At 37.4% G+C, this 27,947-nt stretch overlaps 4 protein-coding genes and 1 pseudogene across 5 annotated transcripts; 3 read left to right on the top strand and 2 right to left on the bottom strand.

Annotated features, from left to right (window-relative positions):
* Positions 1-110: 110 nt before the first annotated feature.
* On the bottom strand, positions 111-4,164 carry LOC140788732 (probable magnesium transporter NIPA6). Its single transcript, XM_073138137.1, has 9 exons — positions 3,691-4,164; positions 2,414-2,470; positions 2,239-2,329; positions 1,974-2,134; positions 1,762-1,889; positions 1,492-1,629; positions 714-806; positions 502-619; positions 111-407 (listed from the first exon to the last, which is right to left on the bottom strand). Exons 1-9 carry the CDS (start codon positions 3,812-3,814, stop codon positions 316-318), a joined length of 1,002 nt encoding a protein of 333 aa, XP_072994238.1. The 5' UTR covers positions 3,815-4,164; the 3' UTR covers positions 111-315.
* A 3,719-nt stretch (positions 4,165-7,883) lies between these two features.
* Positions 7,884-15,824, top strand: LOC140789383 (protein PSK SIMULATOR 1-like). 2 transcript variants are annotated; one of them, XM_073139059.1, is made up of 12 exons: positions 7,884-8,248; positions 9,565-9,890; positions 10,009-10,101; positions 10,176-10,266; positions 11,391-11,484; positions 11,976-12,070; positions 12,260-12,329; positions 12,791-12,891; positions 13,035-13,151; positions 14,793-14,869; positions 15,017-15,061; positions 15,179-15,824. In XM_073139059.1, the coding sequence occupies exons 1-12, from the start codon at positions 8,081-8,083 to the stop codon at positions 15,699-15,701; spliced, it is 1,800 nt and encodes a 599-aa protein (XP_072995160.1). In that variant the 5' UTR covers positions 7,884-8,080; the 3' UTR covers positions 15,702-15,824. The 2 variants fall into 2 exon arrangements, with proteins under 2 accessions (XP_072995160.1, XP_072995159.1); XM_073139058.1 differs by having other exon boundaries at positions 7,889-8,248; positions 11,973-12,070.
* Positions 15,825-17,605: 1,781 nt separating this feature from the next.
* On the top strand, positions 17,606-18,484 carry LOC140788731 (cold shock protein 2-like). Its single transcript, XM_073138136.1, has one exon. It carries the CDS (start codon positions 17,666-17,668, stop codon positions 18,236-18,238), a length of 573 nt encoding a protein of 190 aa, XP_072994237.1. The 5' UTR covers positions 17,606-17,665; the 3' UTR covers positions 18,239-18,484.
* A 76-nt stretch (positions 18,485-18,560) lies between these two features.
* On the top strand, positions 18,561-20,941 carry LOC140788405 (thaumatin-like protein 1; annotated as a pseudogene).
* A 1,230-nt stretch (positions 20,942-22,171) lies between these two features.
* On the bottom strand, positions 22,172-27,737 carry LOC140789583 (endoplasmin homolog). The gene is made up of 15 exons (XM_073139344.1): positions 27,588-27,737; positions 27,352-27,478; positions 27,107-27,260; positions 26,940-27,020; positions 26,741-26,852; positions 26,502-26,628; positions 26,273-26,411; positions 25,427-25,544; positions 25,129-25,313; positions 24,694-24,909; positions 24,450-24,615; positions 24,232-24,373; positions 23,991-24,141; positions 22,903-23,307; positions 22,172-22,641 (listed from the first exon to the last, which is right to left on the bottom strand). The coding sequence occupies exons 1-15, from the start codon at positions 27,652-27,654 to the stop codon at positions 22,378-22,380; spliced, it is 2,454 nt and encodes an 817-aa protein (XP_072995445.1). The 5' UTR covers positions 27,655-27,737; the 3' UTR covers positions 22,172-22,377.
* Positions 27,738-27,947: the final 210 nt, after the last annotated feature.

Below are 27,947 nucleotides of genomic sequence, written 5' to 3'. Positions count from 1 at the left end.
TAAATAGTATATTTTTCCTTCAGTTTGGCAGAAAATTTTCATAAATTATACTTGATTTCAAGCATAATCATAAGGGTAATTTATTATTTACCCTTAGTACCATCAATAGATAGAGGTAAGAATGAATCATAATTACGATAAATACGTTTGGTTTATATGACATTGGAAATGACCCAGTGCGCTAATTTACACACTTATGTACAAAAGTGAATAAATATAAGGAAAAGAATAAGCAAAAGGGGACCTCCTTCTCATTTGCCTGCAGCGCTCTAAACCTTTGGAGATATGTTTATAATCCATTTGGTGAAGGTAGAATTAATCTGAACTCCGTAGTGTTACAAAGTAGTCGTCGTCAATGTTCTTTATTGGATCATCGCTACCAATGCTGATGTACCAAGATATCGAACCTGTATAGAATTGGAAGTCAATAGCTTAGAAACTTCAAATTATATACTTCATAAGAAAGAAAGAAAGAAAGAAAGAAAAGCTTATCAAGATTACCTGCTGCAGAAGCTACCTCTTGTTCTCTAGCTATATGCAATAAGATTGTCCCAGAAAGGATTGTTATAAGTCCACAGAATTCAGAAGCTATACTGCTTATGGTTTGACCAGACCAATCCTACAACCACAGGAAGATGGATAGATGTAAACTTTAATCAAATAACTTAAATTACTTATAAGAAACAGAGATGTGAACGTATATAGGTGGCTACCTTAAACATTATGGCACTTGCCACTATTGTAAGAGTGGTGAACATGACATAGTAAATTGGGGAAACAATTGCCGTGTTGAAGGTATCCAGTGCCTGAGGAAGGTGAAAGTCTGAAAGATAAGTTTCAGCATACTGCAGAAATTTCTGGTATTCATCAAATGATCAGATCATATGGAATTGCTTCACAAACTGTATCAGATCATCTATCAGTTAATTCTAAGGGTTTCTTCTGTCTTGAAGCTTTGTAAGAAGATAGCAGCCCAAAGAAAACTCAGCAATCACATAAAATGCATTTCACAAACAGCATAACCATGAAAATGCCATTGATGTAATAGAGAACAAAGAGATTTGCAGAGTTTGAATATGAGAGTACAGGATTACCACCTAAATGATTGTTAAATAATAGATACTATACAATGCAGTGCAATATCAGCTATTATTTGCAACTTCCCTATTTAATATCTTGTTCAGGTCTTGGGCCCAAGCAATTAATAAGTTAGTTCTCTAATTAAAGAGTGGGAAAAGGACACTCTATCTAATTATCAAGAGTATTCTCACTTTTTATGAAGAAGCCTAGACTAACAAAATCAAAATATTTTGAGTAATTCCATCTACATGGTTCGAAAGATATGACCCTTAAATTCAAATCGGCAGGCAAATTGAATGATTCAGATAATATTGATCTTAATTATAAAATCAGGTGACAGGCCAGATAATTTAAGAGACGAATTTACAAAGAGGAGAAGATGAGGCAGATAGTAGAGGCTACTGCACAGACCTTGTTCAGGTAATTCAATTGCGAGACGACACAGATGACAGCAACAGTGACAAAAAGCCATGTCTGGGGATAAGCAACCTGACTTATTCCTTCTAGAGTAAGTTTTATCGCAACTCCAATGGCCTTTATGCTAACTACCTGTGAGACACCAAGAAAATTAATTTAAATTGAGGTTGTACTACTCAAATAACAGAATATTCAACCATGCTTGTAGAAGTACAACAATCAAGTGTGACCGTGTATTTTTAGGGAAAACATTGTGCTGTTTACCGTTAATGAACCCATTAAAGAGCAGATGCCTAGATAAATCAAGATGTTTGTCTGTCCATATCGAGGTTCAAAATGTAACACCAGTGCCACTACAAGTGATAATGTGATTCCTGCATATACCAAAAATGCTGCCAACATATAGAAGTAATTTGAAGTTAGTAAAGAATATGCAACAACCAACATATCTATAAAGCCACAATTCATTATCTTACCAGGTTGAGTGGCTAGCTTCCAAATTTCTTCTACAGAGCTTGGTGTCTGCTCTTGAGGTGCATGTATAACGATAACAACTGAACCAACTATGCAAGATACACACCCAAGAATGCCAAGCTTCTGTAATCGTTCCTTCAGCATGAAGTGTGCTAAAACAGCACTGTTCAGTTAAGCAAACATATATGGTCATAAAAATCTATTATGAGAAAGAAGTCATGATAGGAAGTCTAGACCGCACGAAACAAAATGCTTCTCCAATTTTACCTGACAATAATACTCAATGCACCAAGAGGAGTCACAAGAACTGCTGGAGCAAAGACATAAGCTACAAAATTTGCCACCTCACCAACCAGCACTATTAGTCAGGATACACCAGAACATACATTAGTTAAGGAGCTCGTGAATATATCTTCTTGTCAACTATGCAAAAGTAGCTTACTTGTAATCATTCCAGCCCACCATAGTGGTTCTAGTAGGTACGTGTATCCTCCGACACCTAATTAAAAAGAAAATTAAATTTTAAGTAACAATACAAAAGGTAAACAGGAGAATGAAAATGTTCAATGTGGAAGAAGGAAAAAAGTGATCAGAATAATTTGTATCATGTACAGCTGTACCAGTATGCAATGACATGCAAATATCCTCTATCAGCTGTACCAGTATTGTGAATACGCTTATAATGCATATTGTTTGTCCACCTCCTAATCCTAGAATGGAGAAAGTTTTGCATGTTTTTCATGTTTCTTTGATTCTTTCAATAGCATTTTGTACCTTGTCCATATATTAATGTGCATGTCCACGCACACAAAGACAGACACATAAAATCACATGTCAAAATATGCAAATTTATGTATTTCTAATTGTTGGTGCATTTCTAACTTACTGATATGATACTTGTAATATATATTAGCCTCTTTTGTCCCTATAGTTCCTTCCTTCAAATGATATTCACTAAATTGCACAATTTTTCTGTTACACCTTTAAAGTTGAAGTCCTCATACGCAAATACCTTTTTCTATGGAAATCAAACTTGAAATTAGAAACATTTTATCAACATTATTGTTTTTAAATAATTATGGCAAGAGACATGCACCACAAGTCCATAAACGATGAGTTCAAAGGAATATCAGCATAATTTCTCATGCTATAATAATCACTTGTCAAACCAAAAAAATCTCAATGTCAGCCTGATATCTCTTATTTCAAGCATGTAGTTACCTTGATTCCTATGAAATTCTGCGATATGAATTGTGCTCAAGATTACTGCTTCTGCAAGGTCATGCTCACTTGAAACACCACTTGTCTTTCAGAATTCCCATCGTAATGTCTAGTGATAGTTTCTAGTAAACTGCTTAAGTCCATAAATTCCCCACTATGTTGTTTAAATACTCGTCAATCTCAAGCCCTGTTTTGATTAAATGAGCTGGAAAAAATTACTACGACTAACTGCATTTCTCTAAATTAATACCGTAACAATGTGGCTCAATCATATGCTTAGTGATCACCAAGAATTCATATACATTCTTGACTTTCTCAGTCGTGACTAATTAAGACCTCAAACCGCTAGAATTGGTAACATAACCGATCCTTTTACTCATACCTCAGCACCATTAGTAGAAGAAGTAGAAAATTGAAAAGAAGAAAACAAAAGAGAAAGATCCAAGAGATAGAATAAAGGTAAACCGAGATCTAGGGTTTTTCAATTTCCATTCGCACCTGCGCGGGTCCCGGTATTCCCAGCTCGCTTGAGTCCCTTCTTCTTTAGGATAAAGCTAGCCCCGATGAACGCGCTCGATACCACGGCGAGGATAAGTCCCTTCGAATTATCCGAAACCTCCATTCCTCAAGATCTATCTCTCTCTCGATTTGATCTTTCTTACAAAGGGAACCAGAAAAGAAAAGGGAATCGGGAGAGAGAGGAGAGAGAGAGAGATCGAATTCCCCCCTCTCCCGCCACCAAATTTGAACTGAAGAAAGAAGAAATCTTTGAGCGGGAGGGGAGGGAATTCGCCTTGCGTCGTCTTCCTTGACGGGGCCCAGAGGAGAGATAGCGAGGAAGACAGAGGCCGGCGAGATCCGGAGCTCGAGATGGCGCTTCCTGTCGCGTGGATCGGGATTGGAGGAACAAGAGGGGAGAGAGAGAGAGAGAGAGAGAGAGTTCGGGTGGATCTGGGTGGAATCACGCGCCAATTGGCGCAATCTTCGGGTCAAAAGCGTGGAGGTGGGCCCGGGAAGCAAAGAGAGTGGTCGCGTGCATACGGACTGTGATTTTTGGTCCGACAAATCTACTGCGGCTCCCTGCTATCCCATAAATTATTAACTTATAATCAAATCTATATGGCCTTGTTTGATTTGAGATTAGCTCCCAATTAGTCTCACTTTTTAATCTTTATTTTTTAAAGCCTAAACTTAATTAAATATTAAAAAAAAATATTTAATTACTGAACCAATTTAAGAGTGTCTCAAACCAAACAAAGCCTATAAATTTAATTCTCTCCGTATATATTAAGGCTAATATTAATAAATTATTTAATATATATCTAAAAGGATACAGCATTTTTAATTAGCATTATAACCTATGAGCTTGATAAAATAAAAACGTTGCCAAATGTCCGCATAATTTTTTATTGTATCGGTTCAAATTTTATAGCTTTTTTTACATTCATTCAACATAATTTAAGTCGTAGGATGTATATGATCTCGATGCTTTAATGTATATCCCACGGTACATCTCAAGATATTATTTATAAATTTATCTTAAAATATTATTGGCATGATGGGTTGCCTACGAAGAGATCCAAATTCAAATTCAGAATAAAAATAAAATAATAGAATTTAGTAGATTTAATCCTCGTGTCACTGGATGACCACCTTAGTGGTCATACATGATTAGTGTTCGTGGACTTAATAGAGATAACATTTAGTTCCACCTCTCATTTAAAAACAAGCAATTTAAAATTTATTCTTTCCTGATTTCGTTTCATTTAAACTCATCCAAGCATTTAATTCTTCTTAGAATTTTCTCATCATAATTAAATTACGAAATGGTCAAACTATCAATATCATCCTTAAAAGTTAAATCATAATATATCACATGCTGGTTAAATGGTGAATTGATTTAGATAGCACAAGAGCAAAGTGTTGTGTAAATACCTAAATGAACGAGTGGAGCGGAGCGCAAGCAAAACCCTTCACTCTCAAATAAATCCAAATGAAATAGCAATAATTTGGAGCAAATTAAATATTAGCAAAGCTAATATTAATATCATTATGAGAACTCCAAATCCAAGATGTTAGTTATAGAGAACTTTTAATGCTCAAGCTAATCACAAATATGAACACCGAATAGATGCAAACCATGAAGAGAAAAGGGAGAGAGACAAGATTTACGTGGTTCGACAATGTGCCTACGTCCACCGATAGATCAATCTTCAATTCATTATGCAAATCATCAAATACAAAGAGTTTATAATTCTAATCTCACTCTAAACAATGGTGGATCTCTCCTACAAGTTTTCCTCTATTGCAAAATGCCCACACCAAGCCCTAAAAACTAACATTTCTATTTATAAGGCCGGTTCAAATTATGGATTTTCGCGGGGCATTTGAACACTCGTGGGGCGCGTTCAAACGCGCCTAATGCAAATGTAGACTAGCATTCTAATATCAAGGCCCCATTCGAACGCCTGCATCAAGTTTGCTCTCGACTTTAGATTTACATTCAAACGCCTACATCAATAGCCTTTGTCTGGATACTGCGTTCGAACGCTCCCCAAGCCCCCATTCGAACGCATTAGCATAGCAAGCCTGCAAAATACTGAAATATGAATTTGAGCTAAATTTCAACATAAAGTTACTGAAAGAAAAGTATGTAAGTCAAAATCAGGCCAAATCAGAGCGGTGTAAATTGTAATTTCGCTATCACAGTCAAGTTCTAATTTGGCAGCTAAATCATAATGCTCAATTTATAAATAGTAAAAATATAAAGTGTAAATCATAATTATATTAAAAATAAGGGTGTTATATGCAAATTTCCCTATATTAATATACAACATCCCTGCACTTAAAAGTTGATGAAGTGATTCATACAAACGAACCTCCCATGACGATCAGAGGTAGGCATCATTTTCCTCTGTCCACACTCCCAGGCAATTCCTTGTCAAACTTGGCATGTTTTTAATTTTAAATTAATGCCACATTGTGAGACTTTAAAAAGAAAAAAAAATCTTGACCCATATCTTCTGAATGATACCAAAAGGGAGTTTTTGACCAACCCATTATATATATATATATATATATATATATATATTTTATCGATGCTTAAATTTATTATCAAATAGAGTTTAATTTACTCTCGCCATAACAAAAATGCTAAGCATTTAACGATTTTATCATCAAATATATTTTTACATACGTGTTTGAAAGACTAAGTTTAAGAGATTTATATACATAAAACGTTGATCGGTTCAGCGTTTTAGAACGAGACAAAAATGCTAAACTTATTAGGACTATACTAAATTAGATTTCGTTTGATAATAAATATAATTAGTAGTAAATTTTTATAAAAATATCTGTAACACCACTAGTTTGGTCAAAAACTCATATTAGTGCCATGTCATCTCAGGTTGACCATAGTATCATCCCATCATCCATACATGGATAATGGATTGGATCCGCGAGTTGACTAGAATTACAGAATTAGCAAGGCTTGGTGACTTCCCAGCGTTAGCATCTATGTCGCCATGATTCCATTCCCACGTCAGCATAAGGTTTTTAAAAAACATAACCAAGTCGGCGGCGGGCGGATCGCCTACAGTCTCAGCTGCCGCGACTTTGCTCTGGTACCAATCAGTAGACGCCAAGAAATCGGCCGCAGGAATCTGCTACATCCACGGGTGTGGAGTTTTTGACCAAAATGGGCATTCTCATAAATTGAGTCACCTCATATTCTAAACAGAAAATTAATCAACATTTTATATATAAGAGTACAGAAATTAGAAGATAATATCTTTAATTTATATTTATTTATTAATTAAATAAATTAGAGATAAGTTAGAGAAATTTCTTATATTATTATAAGATAACGAGAAAAAAAAATTTAGATTCAGATTTAGATATGTCTCTGTATTTACTGAGCTCATTTGTTTATAGTTTACTTATAAAAAATAGACTATTTTAAATAATAAGATTGGAAGATAATTATTTATTTACATTAAAAAAAACAGAGATATTTTATATAATTGCCATTGAAAACTTTTAAAATATTATATTGTCAGTATATCTTTTAACTATCAGAATTGTCAATAAAATATTTTGACTATTTTAGAATTATCATTATGGTTAATATGGTAATATTCAATTTAATAAACACACATAAGTAGCTAAAATACCTACCTTTTAAGATTAAGGTATAAAATATTTTATCAATAACTTTTTATCTCACAAATAAAATAAGATGAATTTCATTGTGCATAAATATTGGAATATAATAATAGTTAGCTTTTAAACTATTTTTAATAATTTATAAAATAAAAAATAGTCTTATCATAAATTATAATAAATTTATAATTAAAATAATATTATTTTTAAAAGAGCTCAATAATTTCTGTAGCAATTATGATAAATGAAGTGGCAATTACGTAAAATCCTATAAAAAAAGAGCTCCAGGACGTGACAACTACGATTTACGACGACTTTGGCGTCCTCGGTCGTCGCATAATTCTTCGCGGGGCCCGCTATGGCGCCAGATGGGCGGCCGCGATTTGATTGGCGGACCAACCGGTGCCGTGTCGTAACGGGATCTGGTCGTTTTCGTTTCCCGCTCCCGCTAACCGACGTAGACCGGATGGAGGGGCGAAAGCGTAATTTCGCGCCTACCGGCTCGCCAAGCTCCAAGTAGGATTCACACTTTGGTGTGTGCTCGCGAGTCGCGAAAGTTTCAACTCTTCCGCACGCAAGAAGACGGCGATGGCGAAGAAAAGTACAGAGGTTTCTTTGTATGTTTACATATACGCGTCGCCGAGGCCAAAGGGAGAATAGGGATTTCTTCTCTTCGATTTTCTAGGTTTCGTTTAATTTGACTAGGTTTTTGCGGATTGTGGGGGAGATGGGATGCGTTTGGTCCAAGAGGAGAGAGGATAAGGGATCGAGTCCGGTGTTGGAGGATGAGCCGGAGGTGGGATTGGCTGTTGTTAATAGGAGGAGTGTTTATGGGGGTTATGATTCCGGCGAGCTCGCGATCAAGCCGGCTAAGGTTGGTGCTGGAGCTGGAAAGGTGCGGTTCTTTTTTACTTTTTGTTTTATAATTGCACTTCATCTTTTTATTTGGCTTGGTATCTACTCTTTTGGTGGTTAGAATTATGCGAATTTGGTTGATTTGTTTTGAATTGGCGGCTGAGATTTATTGAAGTTGGGATAAAGGAGTCTCGTGCAGGACGGGGGAGTGATAGAAGGGAAGCAATTTGGGAAGGAAGATGATATCTAAGTCTGTTTGAGACTGTGAATCTCGGCGTAGATGCTTATATGTGCTACTTTTAGTAGTTTGGTAATGATTCTCTACCACAAACTATTAATATGAAGTTGTCACGAGCAAAGAAGTTGATCTGGCAGAGGAGATGTTCTTAGAGAGCTGTTACGGCAGCATTCGTCACATCTCACTGTATACAAAACTTGGTCACAGTAGGTGTGTGTAGTATATTACGAGTGCAAGCAAGAAGCATACTTCTCCTTGTGAACCATTAGCCTTAGTTCTGTATCTCTTAATACCAAAGAGATGATGACAAGCTGTTGAGGAGAAAAGAACACTGATACTGATAAGAGCTTTAATTTTGAGGACAAAACATAGGGTATGTCTCTGGCTCGCACGGAAGGTTCTATTTTTATGTAATGGAGTTGTCTCCTTTTGTCGTCTGGCTATGGGTTGGAGCTGTGAAGTAAAGGATGTGGAAAGGTGTGGACTTTACACCAAAATCGTTAGTGTAAATCTACAAAGAAGTCATGGATACTCCTAGACATGGTAGAGTGTCAGATGTAAGCAAGTGAACATAATGCAGATTAATCTATCACAGTGGTCAAAGATGGTGTGCAGTGACAAATGGGAATAATGCTACAAATGGGCTTCCTTTTCTTTTGAATTGAATATGCAGCTCAATGTGCAAGAACAATCAGTGTTCTTAATAGTATCATCTATTTTTAATGTGCTTAGCACTGATAAGGTCGAATGCTTACATAGTTACATGACACACATGCTTTAAGTTGGGCAAACATTGTAAAGTACCCAGATTGGCCATATTTCCAAGGTTTTGAAGCTCTGAATTAAAGAATATTCTCTTAGATTCTTGATTAGCTATATTTGCATTTGTGTGATAGTTTAAGTATTTGAAAACAGGTACTTCAATAGAAGGGCAAAGAGATTCTTCATGTAATCAGTAATTTTGGTTATACTCTAATCATGCCTTAAATTTATTCTGTTTGTTGCACTATAATTTGGAAAAAAAAACATGTTAGTCATAGCTACCAGTGTATAACAATTTTCTGAAATGGCAATGAGTTGCTATTTGAGCGAGCATTGAAATCACAAAATTTTCCCAGTTATCAGAAACAAGTTCAATATTGGGAAGAGCTGGCATGGCTGGTCTGGAGAAAGCTGTGGAGGTCTTGGATACCCTTGGAAGTAGTATGTCAAGTTTCAACCAAGGCAGTGGATTTATCTCTGGGATGACTGCCCGGGGAAATAAAGTTTCAATTCTTTCATTTGAAGTTGCAAACACAATTGCTAAAGCTGCTACCTTGTGGAGGTCCTTCTCAGATGAAAACATCAAATTTTTGAAGGAAGAAATTTTGCAGTCAGATGGAGTGAGAATATTGGTCTCCTCAGACAACAATGAGCTTCTACGCATAGCAGCTGCTGACAAGAGGTAGGCTTCAGGTTTGAACTGTTTTTAGTTATTTTGTCGACATATTTGAATCCTATAGCACTATTACTATATCATCCTAATGTCCACTAATTTTGAACTAAACATGTTACTTCCGCAGGGATGAAGTAGCAGTTTTCTCTAGAGAAGTAATTCGATTTGGGGACCTATCTAAAAACCCTATATGGCATAATTTAGGGCGCTATTTTCAGAAGTATGTCGACATCTTTACTGATCCAATATGATTATAGATCATTCCTAATTAGAATGTATTGCCTGATTTTTCAGATTTAATGCGGATCCTACACCCCAGGAACAGTCAAAGGAGGAGATCGAAGCAACTGTGCAACACTTGATAAACCTGGCCCAGAATACTTCTGTATGTGTGATGTGAAGAAACCTAATTTTCATCTTAATTCCTAACAATTCAAATAATTGTTGCTTGAATGAACTGAAAACTGTGATATATTGCAACTTGCCTCCTCTTTATTAGCTGTATTTCTGCTGCCTAGAAAGTCATGTATATAGTTAAATTGCTTAGCCTAAATAGACCTCTAGGTCTAGATAATTAGCTTCTATTTCATGTATTACCTTTTAGTTACATCTTTTGTGCATATTTCATATCTTCTTGCCAACTTACTCAGCTTTTGGAATGTTTTCCTTATAATATTTTTATCCATTTGTTAACAAATAGTTCAGAACATCAGAAGATATCAAATTTTTTAGGAAATCTGCAGTACATGTGTGTGACAAGTATGCCACTGAAAAAAAAAAGATAGTTCTTCAAAACTACAATGTCTTGTAACAAACAGATGTCTTAAAACATGAGCTATTCATTTTGGGGACCAATGGATGAGTGCCAGGAAGTTCATAAATATTTGACTTCAGTGTTGGAAGCATGCTCGTTTTAGTGGTCTACTCCCATGGAAACAGCAAAATGCCAACTGAAACTCTGAACTTTGGCTCAAAGTTTCAGTGATGGTCTTGTTCCATGGAAAAGGTGAAACGTGACACCCAGAACTGTGAACACTGGTTTGGAGAATTTTGGATGGTTTTCTGATAGGACTTACTTTTGCAGTACAATTTTATGCAAATATTATGTTAACTGAATTTCTTTAAGAACTTGTTGCACACCCTGTAGTTTGCTCTCTAGGATATCTTTTAGATTGGTATCATTCTCCTTTCATTCAGTATATGCACATCAGAATTGTTTGAAAAGGATAATTGTATCTTAATGCGAGCTAATTTGCATTGTCCATGCAGCATATTCCCTGTGAGAAACATAATCATAATGGCCAATGTTGGCACTCCTCTGATTTAACTGTCTTTGCAGTCACTAGGCAATAATAGTAATTCAATGAGACTGAGATTTAGCTGATTATACTTATTTTCATGGAATTATCTCATTGAACTGTCTGCAATGGTCTTAATGAATTTAATGATTATGTGATTTAGGTGCTGATGACTAGCTTTTCATGGAATTAACTTATTTTATGTGCATAGGAGCTCTACCATGAGTTACATGCGCTAGACAGATTTGAGCAGGATTTCAGAAGGAAGTTTCAGGAGGAAGAGTCCCTACCTGCAGCCAGACGAGGTAAATACATAGTTTGGTGTTCTTAACATTATTAAAGATTCTTCTATTTATTTAAACTGAAACTTACATGGTTGCTGAAGAGCCAATTTGAGATGTAATTTGTTCAACAAAGGGCAAAGAGTTTTTTATTCTAGTTTCTTAGCTCAATATCATGTGGCTTGCCAGTTGCCATTAATTTGTAACTTCAATCTTTGGGATGCACTAGAAAAAGCAAGTGCCCTTTTTCTTGTGTTTATTGTGAAGTTACCATCTAATTTCTTCTTGGGGATATTAGAAATTTAGAATGTGATAAGTAATGTAGTCCAGATATTTCATATAACTTGATGTAATATATGCCTTTTTATATACAACTATCTGATTCCAAAATATCATGTGCCCAAATTACATTGCACGTGTTAGTGCTGTTTTCTGTTTTTTGTTTTTGGTTATCATTTACTGCTTAGACTTTGTTATTATTGATGAACTTCCGCTCACTTTCATTTTCTTAGCAGAGAGCCTTGTGATCTTGCATAGCGAACTAAAACGCCAAAGGAAGCTTGTTAAGAGTTTGAAGAAGAAATCCCTGTGGTCTAGAAATTTGGAGGAGGTAATTAAATAGCATGATCATAATTTTTAAGGATGCAATGGATAAGTATAGAGTTTGGTCCTCATGACATGCTTTTTCTTTTGCATTTTTATTCCCTCTAGTATCTTAGTAATGATACTCCTAATGATTTCTACATCTTTAATTTGTTGAAACTATTCAATCAAATATGTGATGTGAAATTCTTGGCAGGTGGTTGAGAAACTCGTCGACATCGTCATATTCTTACATAAACAGATCGCACAGGCATTTACTAATGCTGGTATGTCTTTGAGCATTCACATTATAATTTTGATACTTAGGATATTATATTTTTGTTCCTTGGATGAATGACTAGATATAAACCAACATCTCGTTCTTGCTAATTCATCTATGTTATTGTCACACTGCCAAGAGTGGTCCAATATCATACAGAATATAGTGTAGCTTATCTTTTCATCATGAGATATTTAATCTGCCAAATATTTTCTATGATGTAGCATTTAACAAACAATACCCGCTGCATAAAGATATGTAGCAAGTATATAATAAGTTAACCTACACTATAGCAATCACAAGTATTTATATCTCAAGATTAGTTTTCTGATATATCAGTTGCATTTACAGCTTTAAAATGTAAAACATATATGATGTTATCTTCTTGCTGTAATCTTCATTTCACTTTTTAAGTTCTTTTCCTGAAAATTTGTTATCTATTATTGATATGGGTAGGAATTTTGGCAGGTACGAACCCTACCGGCTATGAGCCAGTTCAGGATAACCATTTAGGCCCTTGTGGTCTTGCATTGCATTATGCGAACATCATCAACCAAATTGATAATATAGTAAGTATTGGCCACCCTTATATATGAAAAAAAAAAACCAGAATCATCTTTTGTTTGGTGTGGGATGAGAAGTGATTTTCTAAAGGACAAAGGCTTTTCACTTGACGTTTTCTAATGAAGTTTCAATATATTTCTTTTCATAGGTTTCTCGACCACTTTCCCTTCCTCCCAGTACAAGGGAAAACTTATACCATGGATTACCAACAGCAGTGAAATCAGCTCTACGTTCGCGGTTGCAATCATCCAACGGTAAAGAGGAGGTATTAGCTATGCATTATTTCATATCCCAGAAACAGATCATTTTTAAGATTTCTTATCTCCTTTGTCAGTTGGAAATATTTTCAGTCTATTTACTTGCCAATATAGAAGATTCATATTGTTCAAAAGTGCTAACATAAAGAAATTATAATCATAGTACCAGCTCGTATGTTTACTCTGTGATCCTTCTAATGCCTATGTTCAGAAGGTTTCCTCTACTACGTTCCAATAGACTAGACAGCTTAAGTACATGAAATGAACGTAGAGTCAATTAACAAACCAACTTAGCCAATATCAAAGGCAAAACATATATTCTTTTTCAATGTTTTAGATATCTCTACCAGTTTTACATTTGCCCTTGGTATCCTATCTACATGTTAGAAGAAAAACTTTAAAATTATCAGGTTTTTTAAGGATTATACAACTTGGGAATTAGAAAATCAGAGGAACAATGCAGAAATCATTTTACGTAGACATTGCATGGGGGATTGTATACACTATCATTATGGATGCAACCATTTGATTCATAGCAGTAAAGACTTATGCATGATTCGGATGATTACATGTTTCATCATTTAGTTATAGATCTTAGCCATTAGTAAAATAGAGGACTCCTTTGAACTGCAAATCTGGTTTGCTTATCTTACAATTATTATTATGTCCTTCAACATTTAACAGCTTATTATTGGATGAGTTGGAGAGAGTGATTAGTGCATTTTAAAATAAAATTAAGGGCTCATGAATAACTTCACTAAAGCCTAACTGAAAAGATCTGTATAAAGGTGTCAATTCTTCTGGTTAGATCAACTTAGATCATGATGTAGCCTGAGAACTGATAGTTTGGAAATTTACCTGTGAAATTTGTAGATAATCCTTTCTTTGGTACATCCTTGCAAATGGGAAAGGGATGATAGGTGCTCATATCTGCTCCAATTTGGGTCATAACTTTGGGAGAGAGTTAAAAAAAAAATCCCGACAAATGTTCTTAGATCTCTTGATGAAGGATAGGCAATGGGCATGAGTGGCACGGAAAAGTGCTAATCAATGTTATGTGAAGAATCTGTGCGGTGATACCAAAGAAAAAAAATTTCAATTAGACGATTATGGACAATGTAATGAGATGTTGGTATAGAGAGGACACCGATGATAATAGCAGATAAGTAAGTACTTGTGGAAAGGTAGAGGTTGATATAGGATAGTGTAATTTAGTTTATATAAGGAACCATGATACAATTCAGTCTATCCTTAGTTTATTTATTGTCAGGCTTAGCCTAGTTGGGTTGGTTGACCTAGTTGAGTTGCTTTGTTATGTTCAGTTGGGTCCTAGTTGCTTTGTTAGCCTTGTAACCAATACAAGGGTTTTTTGATGTACCTTTACTCTTTATGGGATTAAGCCCTGGCCCGACTTGACTGGCTCCAAGTCAGGCTTGGGCATGGCTATGGTCCTTTGTGGGCTGGGCCAAGATTTGAACATCCCAATTGAGCTGTTCTATTTGCACAATAGTCTGTAATGCAGTCTACTTATATGGAAACAAATGTTAGGTTTTTAGATGGTCAACAGTGATGCTTAATTTGTAGATGTTACAAAACTGTGCACAATAATGGAATCGTGATCTCTTCCTGACATGCATTTCATTTTTCAGTATACTGTTTCTCAAATCAAAGCTGAGATGCAGAAGACTCTTCGATGGATTGTACCAATAGCAGAAAATACAATTAGGTAGGTTTCAAATATCTGGCACATATCACCTTCGTGATATCACAGGGCCATAATTTATCATTTATTTATTTATTTTTTGTTTCTTCCAGTCAGAAGTCATGCATTGCTATTTTCCTAATATTCATCTTTCTCATTTCAATTTGGCAGAGCTCATCAAGGTTTTGGGTGGGTTGGAGAATGGGCAAGCATTGGGTTAGTTTGATATATCAACCCTTCTCTTGTAACTCCGTTAAGAAAAATTTTAACAGTAACATTCCTTTTTCTTATCCTCATATTGTACATACAATTCAACGTGACGCTCTTTTGCAGAACTGATATAAACAAGAAGCCAGCCCAACAGTCCAATATTACCCGCATCCAGACACTTCACCATGCCGATAAGGAGAAGACCGAGCAATATATACTTGAATTGGTGGTGTGGCTTCACCATCTAGTAGTCCAGGTCAAAAGTAGGGGTTATGGGTTGAATTCCTTGCAAGTTTCACTTCGGTCCAATGCGGAAACAGCAACCCCTAACGAAACTAAGGAAGATTCGTCTCTGCAATCCAACGGTAAAGATTCCACCTTCCCTCAAATTTCCGAAGAGGAAAGAGAGATGCTGGAATCCCTAAGCTCAAAGAAGATCATTTACAGAAGAAGCAAAAGTTTGGAATCGACAAGCATGAAAGAAACGAGAGCCAAGAGAAAGAGCGATTTAAGCCTGAGTTTGGGGAACTCCCCGGCTAAAGAGTTCAGTTCAGCATTAGATTTGCACACAGAGAAGAGAAGAATCTTGGATATTATGGATGGCCTGGATACACTACTGAATTCCTACTCTATACCATTTTGTTAGAAGCCCTATCCAATCACATATATTTTTTTTCTCTCTCTCTTTTATCATTTCACTATGTTGTATATGTGATATTACTATTATTATTCTCTTTTTTGTATATAAGTTTATGCGAGGGTTTTTGTATATGCGAGTTTGTGTCTAACCTTGCATTTCCTGGACCACATTGCTTTTGGATTCATCCTATAACATTGACAGGCTTCAAGTTCAAGTCCAAGAACATATACGAGTGTTCCAGGATTTATCCAAAGAATACCACATCAACATCGTTGTCGATGCTTGTATGCTTCAAAATTCGCATTCATATCGAGTTTTATTCACTCCCAACTACTTCCCTGGTCCACTTATCCGCATTCTAGCGTCTTATTCCGACACTCTGATCCTCTTTAACTGCGAATAAATATCCTCTAGACCTGGTGCCGGTGGTAAAAGAGCAATTATGTCCTTTGCTGACTCAGCCTTCTAGATGGATAAGAATAGAGGAATTTATCAAAAATACTCTATATTTTATTATTATTATCATTCACACACCCATATTATAAATATCTATTATTTGACCTCTAAAGAATAAAGAATATTTTATTATGTTTAAAGATAGCAATATCTAAATACTTTTCTTTTGATCTTAAGTTATGGTTCCCTTTCTATTTTTTATCTGGATCTATGTTTTCGGCAAAATAAAAGGGTGGAAAAATAAATATGTATGTAATAGGGTGTGAATTACAATAATAATAATAGAAAAAATATAGGTTTCTTCTAATAAATTTCCCAAAGAATAAGCTCCTTCCCTAACTAATTATATATATATATAACAACTTATCTTCCGATCGTCTTCAAGTCTCAGATTAATTTCACCTTAATGCTCTTATGATCGCAGCGCTATCCATCCCTCATCCAAATTCCCGCCTCGGAATTCGGGACTAGCCTTCTCCCCCTCCCCGCTGTAGAAACTTCACCTGCGCCGCCACGGCGTCGCCTTCCACGACGCTCTACGACGTCCTCGGGCCCCCGCCGACTCCACGGGGAGCGAGATCAAGGCGGCGTACCGAGCGCCACCCCGACGTGGCGCGGAAGGGCGTTTCGGCGGAGGAGTTCATCCGGATCCAGTCGGCGTACGCCACGCTATCCGACCCGGATAAGCGCGCCGACTACGACAAGGAGATGATGATCGGGATCGGGCGGCGGAAGACGCCCTTATACCCGGCGTCGCGTCGGTCTCGAGATCTCCTCGCCGCACGTGGGAGACGGACCAATGCTGGTAGAAATATCGGATCGCCGTCGCTTAATAATCGATTTCGCCGATCCGGATAAGATGTCGGCGTTACTCTGACGAATAGGAACAGGGGAGAATAAGAAATGGAGAATTTTACAAATCACCCTCTAAGTTATACCTATTTTATAATTCATACCTGTATTTAAAAATTTTACAATCTGACCCTCCTGCTTCCTATTTTTTGTTTTTTTCTTCTGCAAACTCTACCTCTCCATCATCTATCATCCAGCGGCCACAATCTATTCTCGTCTCTCTCTCGTTAAAAATTATAGAAAAAAAATATTATATTACAAAATTCCTATAAAACTTTTTACGAATAAATAAGAAGCCTATGTATTTATATTTATATATATATAAAGTAAATTTTGTGAAATAAATTTGACACGAAAAAATAATAATTAAAAGGATATACTGAAACCAATATCGTTAAATTCCACAAAAAAACCGTTATCTTTCGAGCTCCAAATCAAATCCGGGTTCAGATGAATAAGATATAAAAGTTGAAAATTATGACGGACTGACGGGTAACGGGTAATGGGTGCCATTTGTTATATTCCTTTAATCCGATAACCCGATACTATCAACCCTCGTATTCTATAAATATGAGATGATGAAGGCACAGTTTTCTTCTCTCTAGGGTTAGGGTTTTCGCCGATCTTCGTCTCTTACTCTTCCTTTGCTTCTTTCCTCTCCAATGGCGCAAGGCAACGCTAGATTGAAGGGGACCGTCAAGTGGTTCAACGGAACCAAGGGCTTCGGCTTCATCACCCCCGACGACGGCGGCGAGGATCTCTTCGTCCACCAGTCATCCATCAAGTCCGACGGCTTCCGCTCTCTCGCTGAGGGCGAGTCGGTCGAGTTCTCTGTTGCCGAGGGCGACGACGGCAGGACCAAGGCGGTCGACGTCACCGGCCCCGACGGATCCAGCGTTACCGGCGCCGGAAGTGGCGGCGGAGGCGGAGGCGGTCGCTACGGAGGCGGCGGACGCGGTGGAGGAAGCAGAGGTGGGGGATACGGAGGAGGGTATGGAGGAGGGTATGGAGGAGGAAGAGGTGGAGGCGGAGGTGGGTCTTATGGCGGTGGAGGAGGTGGTGGAAGTTGCTATTCCTGTGGAGAGGCGGGTCATATGGCCAGGGATTGCTACCAGGGAGGAGGAGGAGGAAGTGGTGGTGGTAGTGGTGGAGGGAGGTATGGTGGAGGAAGTGGCGGCGGATCTTGCTACAGCTGTGGGGGGACGGGGCATTTCGCTAGAGATTGCCGCGGCTAAATGGTGGTAAAAGTTTCAACTTTTTACCTGACCTAGTAGTTGGTTATCTTAGGATTTTGGTCTAGGGTTTAAATGTCTTGCTCTTTTGCTCTTTTATCTCTTAGGATGGTTTGATTTCAATTAAAGCACAGGAGAAACATACATCAGTTGTTACATACACTGTTTGAAAGTTGTCTAAGATCTCTCCTTTTTGCTATAGAAATGTATTTTGCTTTTGGATGCAATGTGATCTTCCTCTTCTGGTTATATTATTAGTTTACAACTATGTTTGTTCTACAATATTGTTCCACCCTTCTTCTTTATATGCTTTAATTTGTATGCGATGCAAGCTCCAGAATCTTTAATTGGAAGAGGTCTCCTTCATCTGATAAGTATCCAGATTTGTTATATAAATGTTGTTTCTATTGATATATGAAAAATGAGCCATTTCTGCGTCTTGTGATATTAATGATGGTCATAGTTGCGAAGAGTTGACTGGTAGAATGATCCTTTCTATTTTACTCTACTAGTAAGTAATTTTAGTTATTAGCACGTCAAGCATCATCAGGTTAATATTGCTTTCAATTCCTTTTCTTTTATATATAAAGGTAGGAAGATGTCGTTTTCAAAGGGTCAATTTGGTGATGCTGTATCTATCCCCTTCTGTTCTTATTATTAGTTCAGTCCATTATATCTTTATATCAAACATAAGATGTATGACACTCAGATAACTAATTCAATCCCACTTTTATATCTCCCAAACAAATGCAACCTTAGATCAATAGATTAAAGGTGTCAGGTCTTAAATGTTAAGTTGTGTGCCTGAGGTGGCAATAGGGTCATAATTATTCAAACATAAATATGATTCATTTATTAAATGTGTTGAGGAACATAAACTATTTGTTAAATAGTTATTTGGGTTATAAACAATTTTCTTATGTTATAAATGAGTTAGTACTTGAGAACGAGTTATTGTGTCATAAATGGATTATTAAGTCCAGTCATAAACAGATTAAACTGATTGAGAGGATAAAATTTGTTTAATAATTTGGCTAGACCAATTAACTTCATACTATGAATGTGGATGTATTTGAGTTCTATAGAAGGGAAATAAGGTATAATCCTTCATTTGGGCTGAGATTTGCCTCAACCCAACGTGGGCATCAGTCCATATGTAATTATAATGTCCAGTCCCTTTTTTTACTTGTGTCGGCCTGGCTTTTGGATCTCAGATGCATCATCATCTTTCACGCAATACTTATCCACATACATCATTTTAACCATCGCACTTTAAATACAATTCCTAGTCACATGCCAAATAAAAATAAAGCAAAGTATCAAGCAAGTAATAATAGATATAAGCACTCATACAAAATCAGAAGACAGGGAGATGGCAGCAAACCTTCCTCTTAGCCGCTAGCAAGTTGGATGTCTTGGCTCCAAATCGAGATCATAGAAGAACAACAATGCTTTAAACTTGCAACATCCTGTGGCAGCCCCTAAAAAAGAAGTTGATGATTGCAAGAAGTGCACTTCAGCATCAACATCAAGTCTCTTGCTGTTAATCTAGTTCAATAACTAAATATATATATATATATATATATATATATATATATATATATATATATATTTTTTTTTTTTTTTTTTTTTTATATCTAACTAAGACTAAGAAATAAAACTAACTGAGGAGTTCAGAATTTAGCCTCAAGCCAAACAAGGCATATAATAGTTTCAAAGAAAGAATTTGGGATCTGGACAAAATTGAATTTCTCCAGTAGGAGGATCGAAGGCTATGTAACGAGTAGGAGCCTGGAGGTGCGTCATGAGTAGTAGTATTAAGAAGAGAATCGATACCAAACGCAGATACAATAATCAAATGAATGTGAGCTCGATCCCTCCCTCTTTTTTAATATATATTTAGAATCATCTTCGATCCCCCCCAACCTTCAAATGAAGCTTTCCAAAGGCTACAGTCCTCCTCCTCTCCTTTCTCCAAGTTCAACTTAAATCTCTCTCTTCTCTCTAGTTAATATCTACAGTGAATTAATCCATATATATATATATATATATATATATATACATATTTAAATCTCAGGTAGTGCGATATCTACGACCTTCCTACTAACCAACAACTGCGACCGAACCGTGTGGCCAGGCCTCCTCTCCAACTCCGGCTCGCCGCCGCTCCACACCGCCGGTTTCCCCCTCTCGCCAAATGAGTCCCGCCACGTGGGCGCCCCCCTTCTTGGTCCGGCCGCGTCTGGGCCCGCACCCTCTGCTCCTCCGACTCCTCCTTCAACCTCTTCTCCTGCGCCACCGCCGACAGAGGCTCCGGCTCGTCGACTGCCTCGGCTCGCCACCTTAGCCGAGTTCACCCTCGGCGCCGCCAACTCGAACGACATCTACGACGTCAGCCTAGTAGACGGCTACAACCTACCTATCTTGGTGACTCCGGTAGGCGGGAGCGTGCCCAACTGTGGGTTTACGGGGTGCGCGGTCGACGTCGACGGGGCGTGCCCGCCGGAGCTGGCGATGGTGACGTGCCGGAGCGCGTGCGAGGCGTTCGGGGACGACACGTGCGGACCGACGGCGTACTCCCAGTTGTTCAAGAAGGCGTATCCCCGCGCATACAGCTACTCCTACGGCGACGCCACGTCCACTTTCACCTGCGCCGCCGGGACCGCCGACTACGCCGTCACCTTTTGCCCCAACATCGCCAGGTGATTAATATTTCTTCCACGTAAAATTAAGTCATAGCGTTATATTAAGCTTCTGTGAAAAATTTACTAAATATTACACGGGAATCATCGAACTCGAACCTATGGTCAGAGCTAATAAAATTCATACATTGAGGTACAGTGATAATTTATCATATAGAATAATATCTATGCATCGGTAACACTTAAATTAATACTATAAAAGATAAGAAGCAAAACTTCTTTAATTGGCTTAATACTTCTCTATTGTTTGTAATGTTGTTGATGATCAGAATTCTATATTTTGGTTGTAATTAATGTACATTATATTGTTAATGTTATTCTCCTTGGAGAGGGATTGCTATTTAAAATTGGGTTAAGGACGTGGAGAGGAGTGGAAATAAATTCATTGGCAAGAATGCGATATTATATGCGTTTGTATAGAGTTGAATGTTTGAGGTGATGAGACAAATGAGATCCCATTTTTAATTTATAGGGAGATTGTTCAACGGTCCACAGGGATAAATAAGTAGTAGACCATCGCTTAAAACGAATGTTAGCGATTGGAAGTCACTGTTGGAAGTCAATAGTGATTTATTTATACGTGGGTTCATTTTCTTTCTATTTTCTTGTTTGCTAGAGACGCATAAAGTTTTTTTTTTTTATCACAAACCCGTGAGTTAATATTAGGTTAGATAAAGAAATTAATCTTTCTTAATATATAAATTAAACAACTGATCCAATCCTCTTAGAGTAGTTAATATAGTATCAAAGCAAAATCTGTCTAAAAATATAAATTTTTTAACTAGTTAAATTAAATCTATTTTTTGAGTTTATTAAAATATGTTAACTCAAACTAAGAATCACTTACATATAAAATATAAAAATTATCGTTTTTCATCGAGTTAACATAAATCATATGCATAAGAAGATTAACCCCAACATCAATGCATCGAGATTTAATGGTTAGCCTAAGAAACACATAAATATAATCTACAATAGAAGAAAAAAAAAAAGTCATGCACACCAAATAGATTAAATTTTACAGCGAAAGAATATTCCTCCAGATTAGTTTTTTAAGGCCAATGTCAGGCGCCAAAGCTAACCAATCATCACACATTGCATTCCTTGGTGGCAACCAGCAAGAAAACAAGAGTAACTAAAAGAGTAATAATCATCACCTCCTCATAGAGAGGAAGGATACTGTGGAAAAGAAAGTGAGAAATATATCTATGCATCCTGAAGTAGAACTCGTTAATGATGAAAGGAAAAGAAGTTTTTATAGACAGTACTTTTGTTGATCAACTAAGGTACACCTCAAAATCTCCTTAATTATGCATGCTTACCGCATAGAAATTGGATAACACTCAAGATCATTCTTCTGGTTGTTCATTTTCCTAATAATGTCATTAAAAACTCTGAAAAAGAGAGGGTTCTTCTAATGCTCAGCACAGGCTACTAAGTCTACAATTCATCCTTGGCGGGAAAATCCTCCACCTCCTCTTTAATAGAATCTATGTCAGCTTCCTTCTTAGTAGAGTCTTCTTCAACCTCAACTTCCTCTGTGTCATCTTCCTCTTCTACCGTTGCATCAGGACTGATGTCTAGGCTCTTCTGGACAGACTTGTAGATGCTTGAGGCAAATTCCTTCGGATCGTTGAGCAAGAAACCGCTCTCCATGAGAGCTGTTTGGTATATGAGCCTCGCTGTGTGCTTTACGCCTTCATCCTGCAGATATTGGCACACAGATTCCATTAATATACCTAATAATCAGAAATCCGTACAAAGTAATGAAGGGCACAGAGCCGCGAAATTTATGGTGGACAAGGAAATTGAGGTGCCAAATTCAATAGTAGTTTGAAATTCTAAAGAAACTGATCGCAGGAAATAATCATCATTCCAAAAAATTGATGAAATATTGAGGCCATGTTAATTAAGGAACCACATAAATAGACAAATCAACAATGAATTTTTAGGTAAATATAGTACCTGAGGATCCTGAGCAACTCTCTCACGGAGTTCTTTGACAATAGGATGCCTTGGGTTAATCTCGAGGACCCTCTTGCCACGCATGTATGCTTGCTTACTGGCATCAGAAAGAGTCTGAGACTGCATAATCTTCTCCATGTTTGCACTCCACCCATATTTCGATGTGACCACAACACAAGGAGTGTTGTCCAAACGGTTGCTTATCTTTACTGAGTCAACATTCTCACTTGAAAGAGCATTCTTCCACCAGTCAGTCAGCTCCTTGAAGGACTCCTTGAGGTCCTTCAGTTTTGAGTCTTTCCCAAGCTTGAGACCCTCTTTAGACACATTCTGGAACTTCTTGTCTTCATAATCCATAAGGTATTGCATCAAGTATTCATCAACAGGGTCAGTGAAGAATATAACCTGCAAAATTGTGGAAGAAAATAAGCAGTGTTCTTTTTCGGAAGGTGCAATTGTATGAATTAAGAACATCAGAATATGGCCCAAGACTCAAACATTGCCTTTGTGAATTTTGGTGAATAATAATTGAAGTGAATAATATGGAAATTTCTATCTGTCCATCATACTGGAGAATTTCTGTACATGGCTGACTGGCCGACATCTCAAAGTAGAATAGCAAGTGCTGGATAAGAATTAAGTTTGCACTCTAGAATTTGAAAACAGACGATGCATAATTTCACAGGATCTCAGAATGTATAACTTGAATAGGAAAGAAACATACTGTGGAAAAAATGGGTATGCGAGACATTAGTATACACATACTTGCAAATCAATTGAATTCATAATACTTGTGTTAGTCAAGCATCATGAATCTTGGATTATTTGGAGAAACAAATGGCAAGGAACATTCAATAGTTTGCTGAGGGTTTCTCAAAATTTGGTAAAAAGTAAGACACCATGCAGCCGTGGCAATAAATCTGACAAACTTTAAAGACATTAACATAGGTACAGTACCTCGTTCAAGTAGAAAGCACAGACCACAGAGGAAATGACAACATATTATGCTTTTCATTGATCCTCAATCATTCTAAACTTGATTAATAAAAATATGCTGCACAAAGAAAGGTACCACGCTTCTATCTTACCTCATAATTCTTCTTCGTAAGCCTCTCAAGGAATGGAGATTTCTCCAACTGTTCCTTGCTAGTTCCCGTAATATAGAAAATGTCCTTTTGTCCTGGCTTCATTCTTGAAATATACTCATCAAGTGAGGCAAGTTTACCTTCCGACTTGGTGCTGAAATAACATAAGGATGGTATATAAGATGCATTTTATTTGCTCCTCTCCAATGCAAACCAATCCAAAGAGTATCTAGTTAGGACAAACCTTTCAAACCTAAGGAGCTTAGCTAGACGGTTCCTGTTGTGAGCATCCTCAATAATGCCAAGCTTAATGGATTTGCCAAATTCATTCCAAAACTTAGCATATTGCCCCTTCTTCTCATCATTTTCACTAGTTTTCTCCACATCTGTTTCATAAGGTCATCCTATCACCAAAAAGTAGGAAAAAATTGCAATTTCTGTATTGAGAGTGAACAAGAATACCTGTCTTGTCTTTGCTGCTGAATTCATCAGGATCCTCTTCCGCAATCCGTCTAATAATGTCAAGAGCCTTGCGGATCAGTTTCTTCTTAATCGTCTTCAGACTGCTGTGTTGTTGAAGCATTTCTCTTGATACATTAAGTGGAAGTGTGTCCGAGTCAACAAGACCCTATACAGATGGAAAGAAAACCATGTGAGCTCACTCACATATATCACGTATCTATGATCTATACAAGAATATGCAGACCTGCAAAAAGCTAAGGTATTTCGGAAGAAGCTCATCGAATTCATCAGAAATGAAAACCCTTCTGACGTACAGCTTCAAGTTGGACTTGTTAGTGTTGTAATAACTCTCATAAAGATCATGAGGAGCCTTTGGAGGTACAAAGAGCAGAGCTTTGAACTCTACATCACCTTCAGCAGTAAAGTGACTCCAAGCTAGAGGCTTTTCATCAGTGAAATCCTGAAAAAGAAGGAAAGTTAATCAAGTAGCTGGTAATTTAAAAGTAAGCTAAAGAAACTTCTGGCATGTATGGCTATTTTTAAAGAAATTGCAAACTACTAGTTCTGCTAAACTACTATAAAAGTCAACATCACCCACAAATTTCTTAGAAGACAACTAATAAAAGGATTTGCTCGTGAGTCCTGTTAATCAGTCTCTAACAAGTCTATAAGCATGTACCTTAGATAGAGAGTGATAGAATTTTGAGTACTCTTCATCTGTGACCTCCTTCGGGTTACGAAGCCATATAGCCTTCATGTCATTCAAGACTTCCCATTCGTAAGTTGTTTCTTTCACTGTCTTTGTCTTGGACTTTTTCTCAGCTCCTTCCTCTTCAGTTTCCTCATCTTCAGTTGTTGTTTCAGCTGTTACAAAAAAAAATTAGAAAAGGGAACTAGGATAACATGTTTACCAATCAACCTAGTGTGATTTGACAATGACTATTGATAAAATTGAAATTTATATCAAAAGTTCCTACATGATTCCTCTTCTTCGCTGGATTCCTCTTCTTCTGCTGGCACTTCCACATCAACCTCTTTGGTTGCCCATAAATAAATGGGGAAGTTGATGAATTCAGAATACTTCTTTACCAATTCCTGCAAGAAGAGAGATTGAATTTAAGAATTAATATCGACAGCAATGGCATATAATTATCAAGTTTCCTGCTCCAAATTGAATTACTGTCATCTAGTGGCAAGATACCAAAGATTGTAATGGAACTGCTTATTATATCTACAACATGAATGTCGTTCCTGTAATTGGCCCTATGACTTATAAGAAATATCTGAGAGAGTTGTAAGACTTATTTGCTTATCATTTATTTTTGCCTGCATGATCTAAGAAATTCGAAGTAATTTTGCAGAAATCAATTTTTGATTTCTTATAGTTGGCCATCCATTTTGCAGAAATCAACTAGGACTCCAGGTCTCCAACAGTTGGCCATCCATTTGTAGCCAGTATTCTGTTTTTTTTTTTGGGTGCCCTTCCACTAATCACATTCGTACTTCTTATTTGTTATGTGAATTTTACGGTAGATTGGTTCTAATAACATAGAGCATATAATAGTGGACGATTGATAGAAAGTGAGTTTGATCCGTATTGAGAGTCAAACAAATAAGTATTTCAGAACACCACAAATAAGCTAAGCAATGATACCCTCTTTGGATCAAAATTCCTATTCTCAAAAATACGAAGAATGATTAAGTATCATAGTCGTATACAATGTAATAATCAAACACATGGAACCAATGGAAACTGTAGCAACAGAGACTGCAATCTTCTTGAAAGATGAAGTGCAGAAAAAATCACAATGAAGTAAGCATACCTTCAATTTGTCCTCTTCCAAATACTCTTTGGCTTCATCTCTGAGATGCAACTTTATTTCAGTTCCCCGTCCAAGGGGTTCATTCCATGTATCCTCAGATATTGCAAATGACCCATCAGCCTTGGACTCCCATACGTATCTGTGGATTTCATAATGGTAAACCATGGCATCAAATTAAGAAAAAGATCCCATGATAAGTGATAGAGAAAATGAGCGGTAGCACTCATACTGTTTGTCTTCATTGTGCTTGCTAATAACTTCGACGTAGTCAGCAACCAAATAGACTGAGTAAAACCCTACACCAAACTGCCCAATGAGACTGAGGTCACCCCCCGTCTGCATCTTTTCCACAAATGCTGCACATAAGAAGCAGCATAATTATCTATACACATATTCCCAACTTATATAAAATACTGGACTAGATAATTATCTATACCAATCAGCTTAAGGTTAGCAATGCGCCAATACCTGAAGTTCCAGACTTGGCAATGGTTCCTAAGTTCTTAATCAAGTCTTCCTTCGTCATACCAATACCTCGGTCACGAATAGATAGGATCTTATTCTCCTTATCCAACTTAATCTGCAGCATCGCATAAATCACATGCTCAAATCAAATGTAATCTAGAGAAAGTGTAAACTAATTCTCTTTCGTCGTGACACCACTCACCTGGATTTCTAGCTTAGTGTTGTCTCCTTCTCCTAGCATCTCCTTATCGGTGAGGGAAAGGAATCTGATCTTATCCAACGCCTAGACAAAAGGAAAAATAGTTAACCCCATATAAGATTAGAACCAGAACACATATAGGAAACAATTTCCTATACAAGATCGCATACATCTGATGCATTAGAGATAAGTTCTCTCAAGAAGATGTCCTTGTTGCTGTAGAGAGAGTTGATGATTATATCCATAAGCCGAGAAACCTCAGCTTGGAACTCAAACTTCTCAGCATTACTCCGCAGAGTCTTCCTCGAGATCGACTCCGCCTCCCTAAGATTTCACCAAAAGCAACAAAAAGATCGCATCTTTCAGAGCTAAACTCAACAAGGAGAAGGGAAAACACTAGATCAGGTCCACAAACCTCATGGCGACATCGGAATCAGTGGACAATCCATTAGGGACGGCACCAAGCTTCTCCTCCACCTTAGGCGGATCCACGAGCTCGTCCGAATCGCCACTCTCCTCCGCATTCGCATGGAGCCTACGGCCTACAACAAGATCCGCAACGATCGCATCAGTAACAGCTCGAAATCACACGAAAAATCCCGCAAAATAAATCGGAGAGGACTAGTAGAGGAGATCGATGAACCCTCGTACCTTGATCCGGGACAGTGGAGAGGAGGAGGAGAAGGAGAAGAGCGGAAGGGAGTGCCCATTTCCTCATGGCGTTCGCTTGAGTTGGATCAAACCGTTGTTCGGATCTACAACAGCGAAGGGTCTTGGTCTCGGTGCTTAAATAGTCGGAGACGAGGTTTAAGATTATCAATCCAGCGTGGAGCATCCGACGGCCAGGATATAGCAAATGCCGCGTGGTGGTCTTTTATTGGATCTGGGTGAGGTCTTGACGTGGTTTATTAGTTTCCTGGGCTCATTTTTAGCGTAGGGTGCACGATAGAGATGATCAGGGAGACGGACGGTTGTGATGTTCCAAAGCTCGTGAGGCTGTTATAGCTACGG

Source organism: Typha latifolia, chromosome 5, assembly GCF_019914945.1.
Source record: "Typha latifolia isolate L0001 chromosome 5, TyphaL0001v2, whole genome shotgun sequence".
Taxonomy (NCBI): Eukaryota; Viridiplantae; Streptophyta; class Magnoliopsida; order Poales; family Typhaceae; genus Typha; species Typha latifolia.
This window is presented reverse-complemented; position numbering and strand designations above follow the sequence as displayed.

What these genes read in the sequence shown, in the direction of transcription:
- LOC140789383 (XM_073139058.1), top strand. Translation starts at nt 8,081, where the DNA reads ATGGGATGCGTTTGGTCCAAGAGGAGAGAGGATAAGGGATCGAGTCCG. An exon ending in ATAGCAGCTGCTGACAAGAG is followed by an intron (nt 9,891 to 10,008) that starts GTAGGCTTCAGG and finishes TTACTTCCGCAG; the next exon opens with GGATGAAGTAGCAGTTTTCT. An exon ending in CCTACCTGCAGCCAGACGAG is followed by an intron (nt 11,485 to 11,972) that starts GTAAATACATAG and finishes TCATTTTCTTAG; the next exon opens with CAGAGAGCCTTGTGATCTTG.
- LOC140788731 (XM_073138136.1), top strand. Translation starts at nt 17,666, where the DNA reads ATGGCGCAAGGCAACGCTAGATTGAAGGGGACCGTCAAGTGGTTCAAC.
- LOC140789583 (XM_073139344.1), bottom strand. Translation starts at nt 27,654, where the DNA reads ATGAGGAAATGGGCACTCCCTTCCGCTCTTCTCCTTCTCCTCCTCCTC. An exon ending in GATTCCGATGTCGCCATGAG is followed by an intron (nt 27,261 to 27,351) that starts GTTTGTGGACCT and finishes GTGAAATCTTAG; the next exon opens with GGAGGCGGAGTCGATCTCGA. An exon ending in AAGCTCCTTAGGTTTGAAAG is followed by an intron (nt 24,142 to 24,231) that starts GTTTGTCCTAAC and finishes ATGTTATTTCAG; the next exon opens with CACCAAGTCGGAAGGTAAAC.
- LOC140788732 (XM_073138137.1), bottom strand. Translation starts at nt 3,814, where the DNA reads ATGGAGGTTTCGGATAATTCGAAGGGACTTATCCTCGCCGTGGTATCG. An exon ending in GAATACCGGGACCCGCGCAG is followed by an intron (nt 2,471 to 3,690) that starts GTGCGAATGGAA and finishes CTTTTTAATTAG; the next exon opens with GTGTCGGAGGATACACGTAC. An exon ending in GCATTGAGTATTATTGTCAG is followed by an intron (nt 2,135 to 2,238) that starts GTAAAATTGGAG and finishes TTAACTGAACAG; the next exon opens with TGCTGTTTTAGCACACTTCA.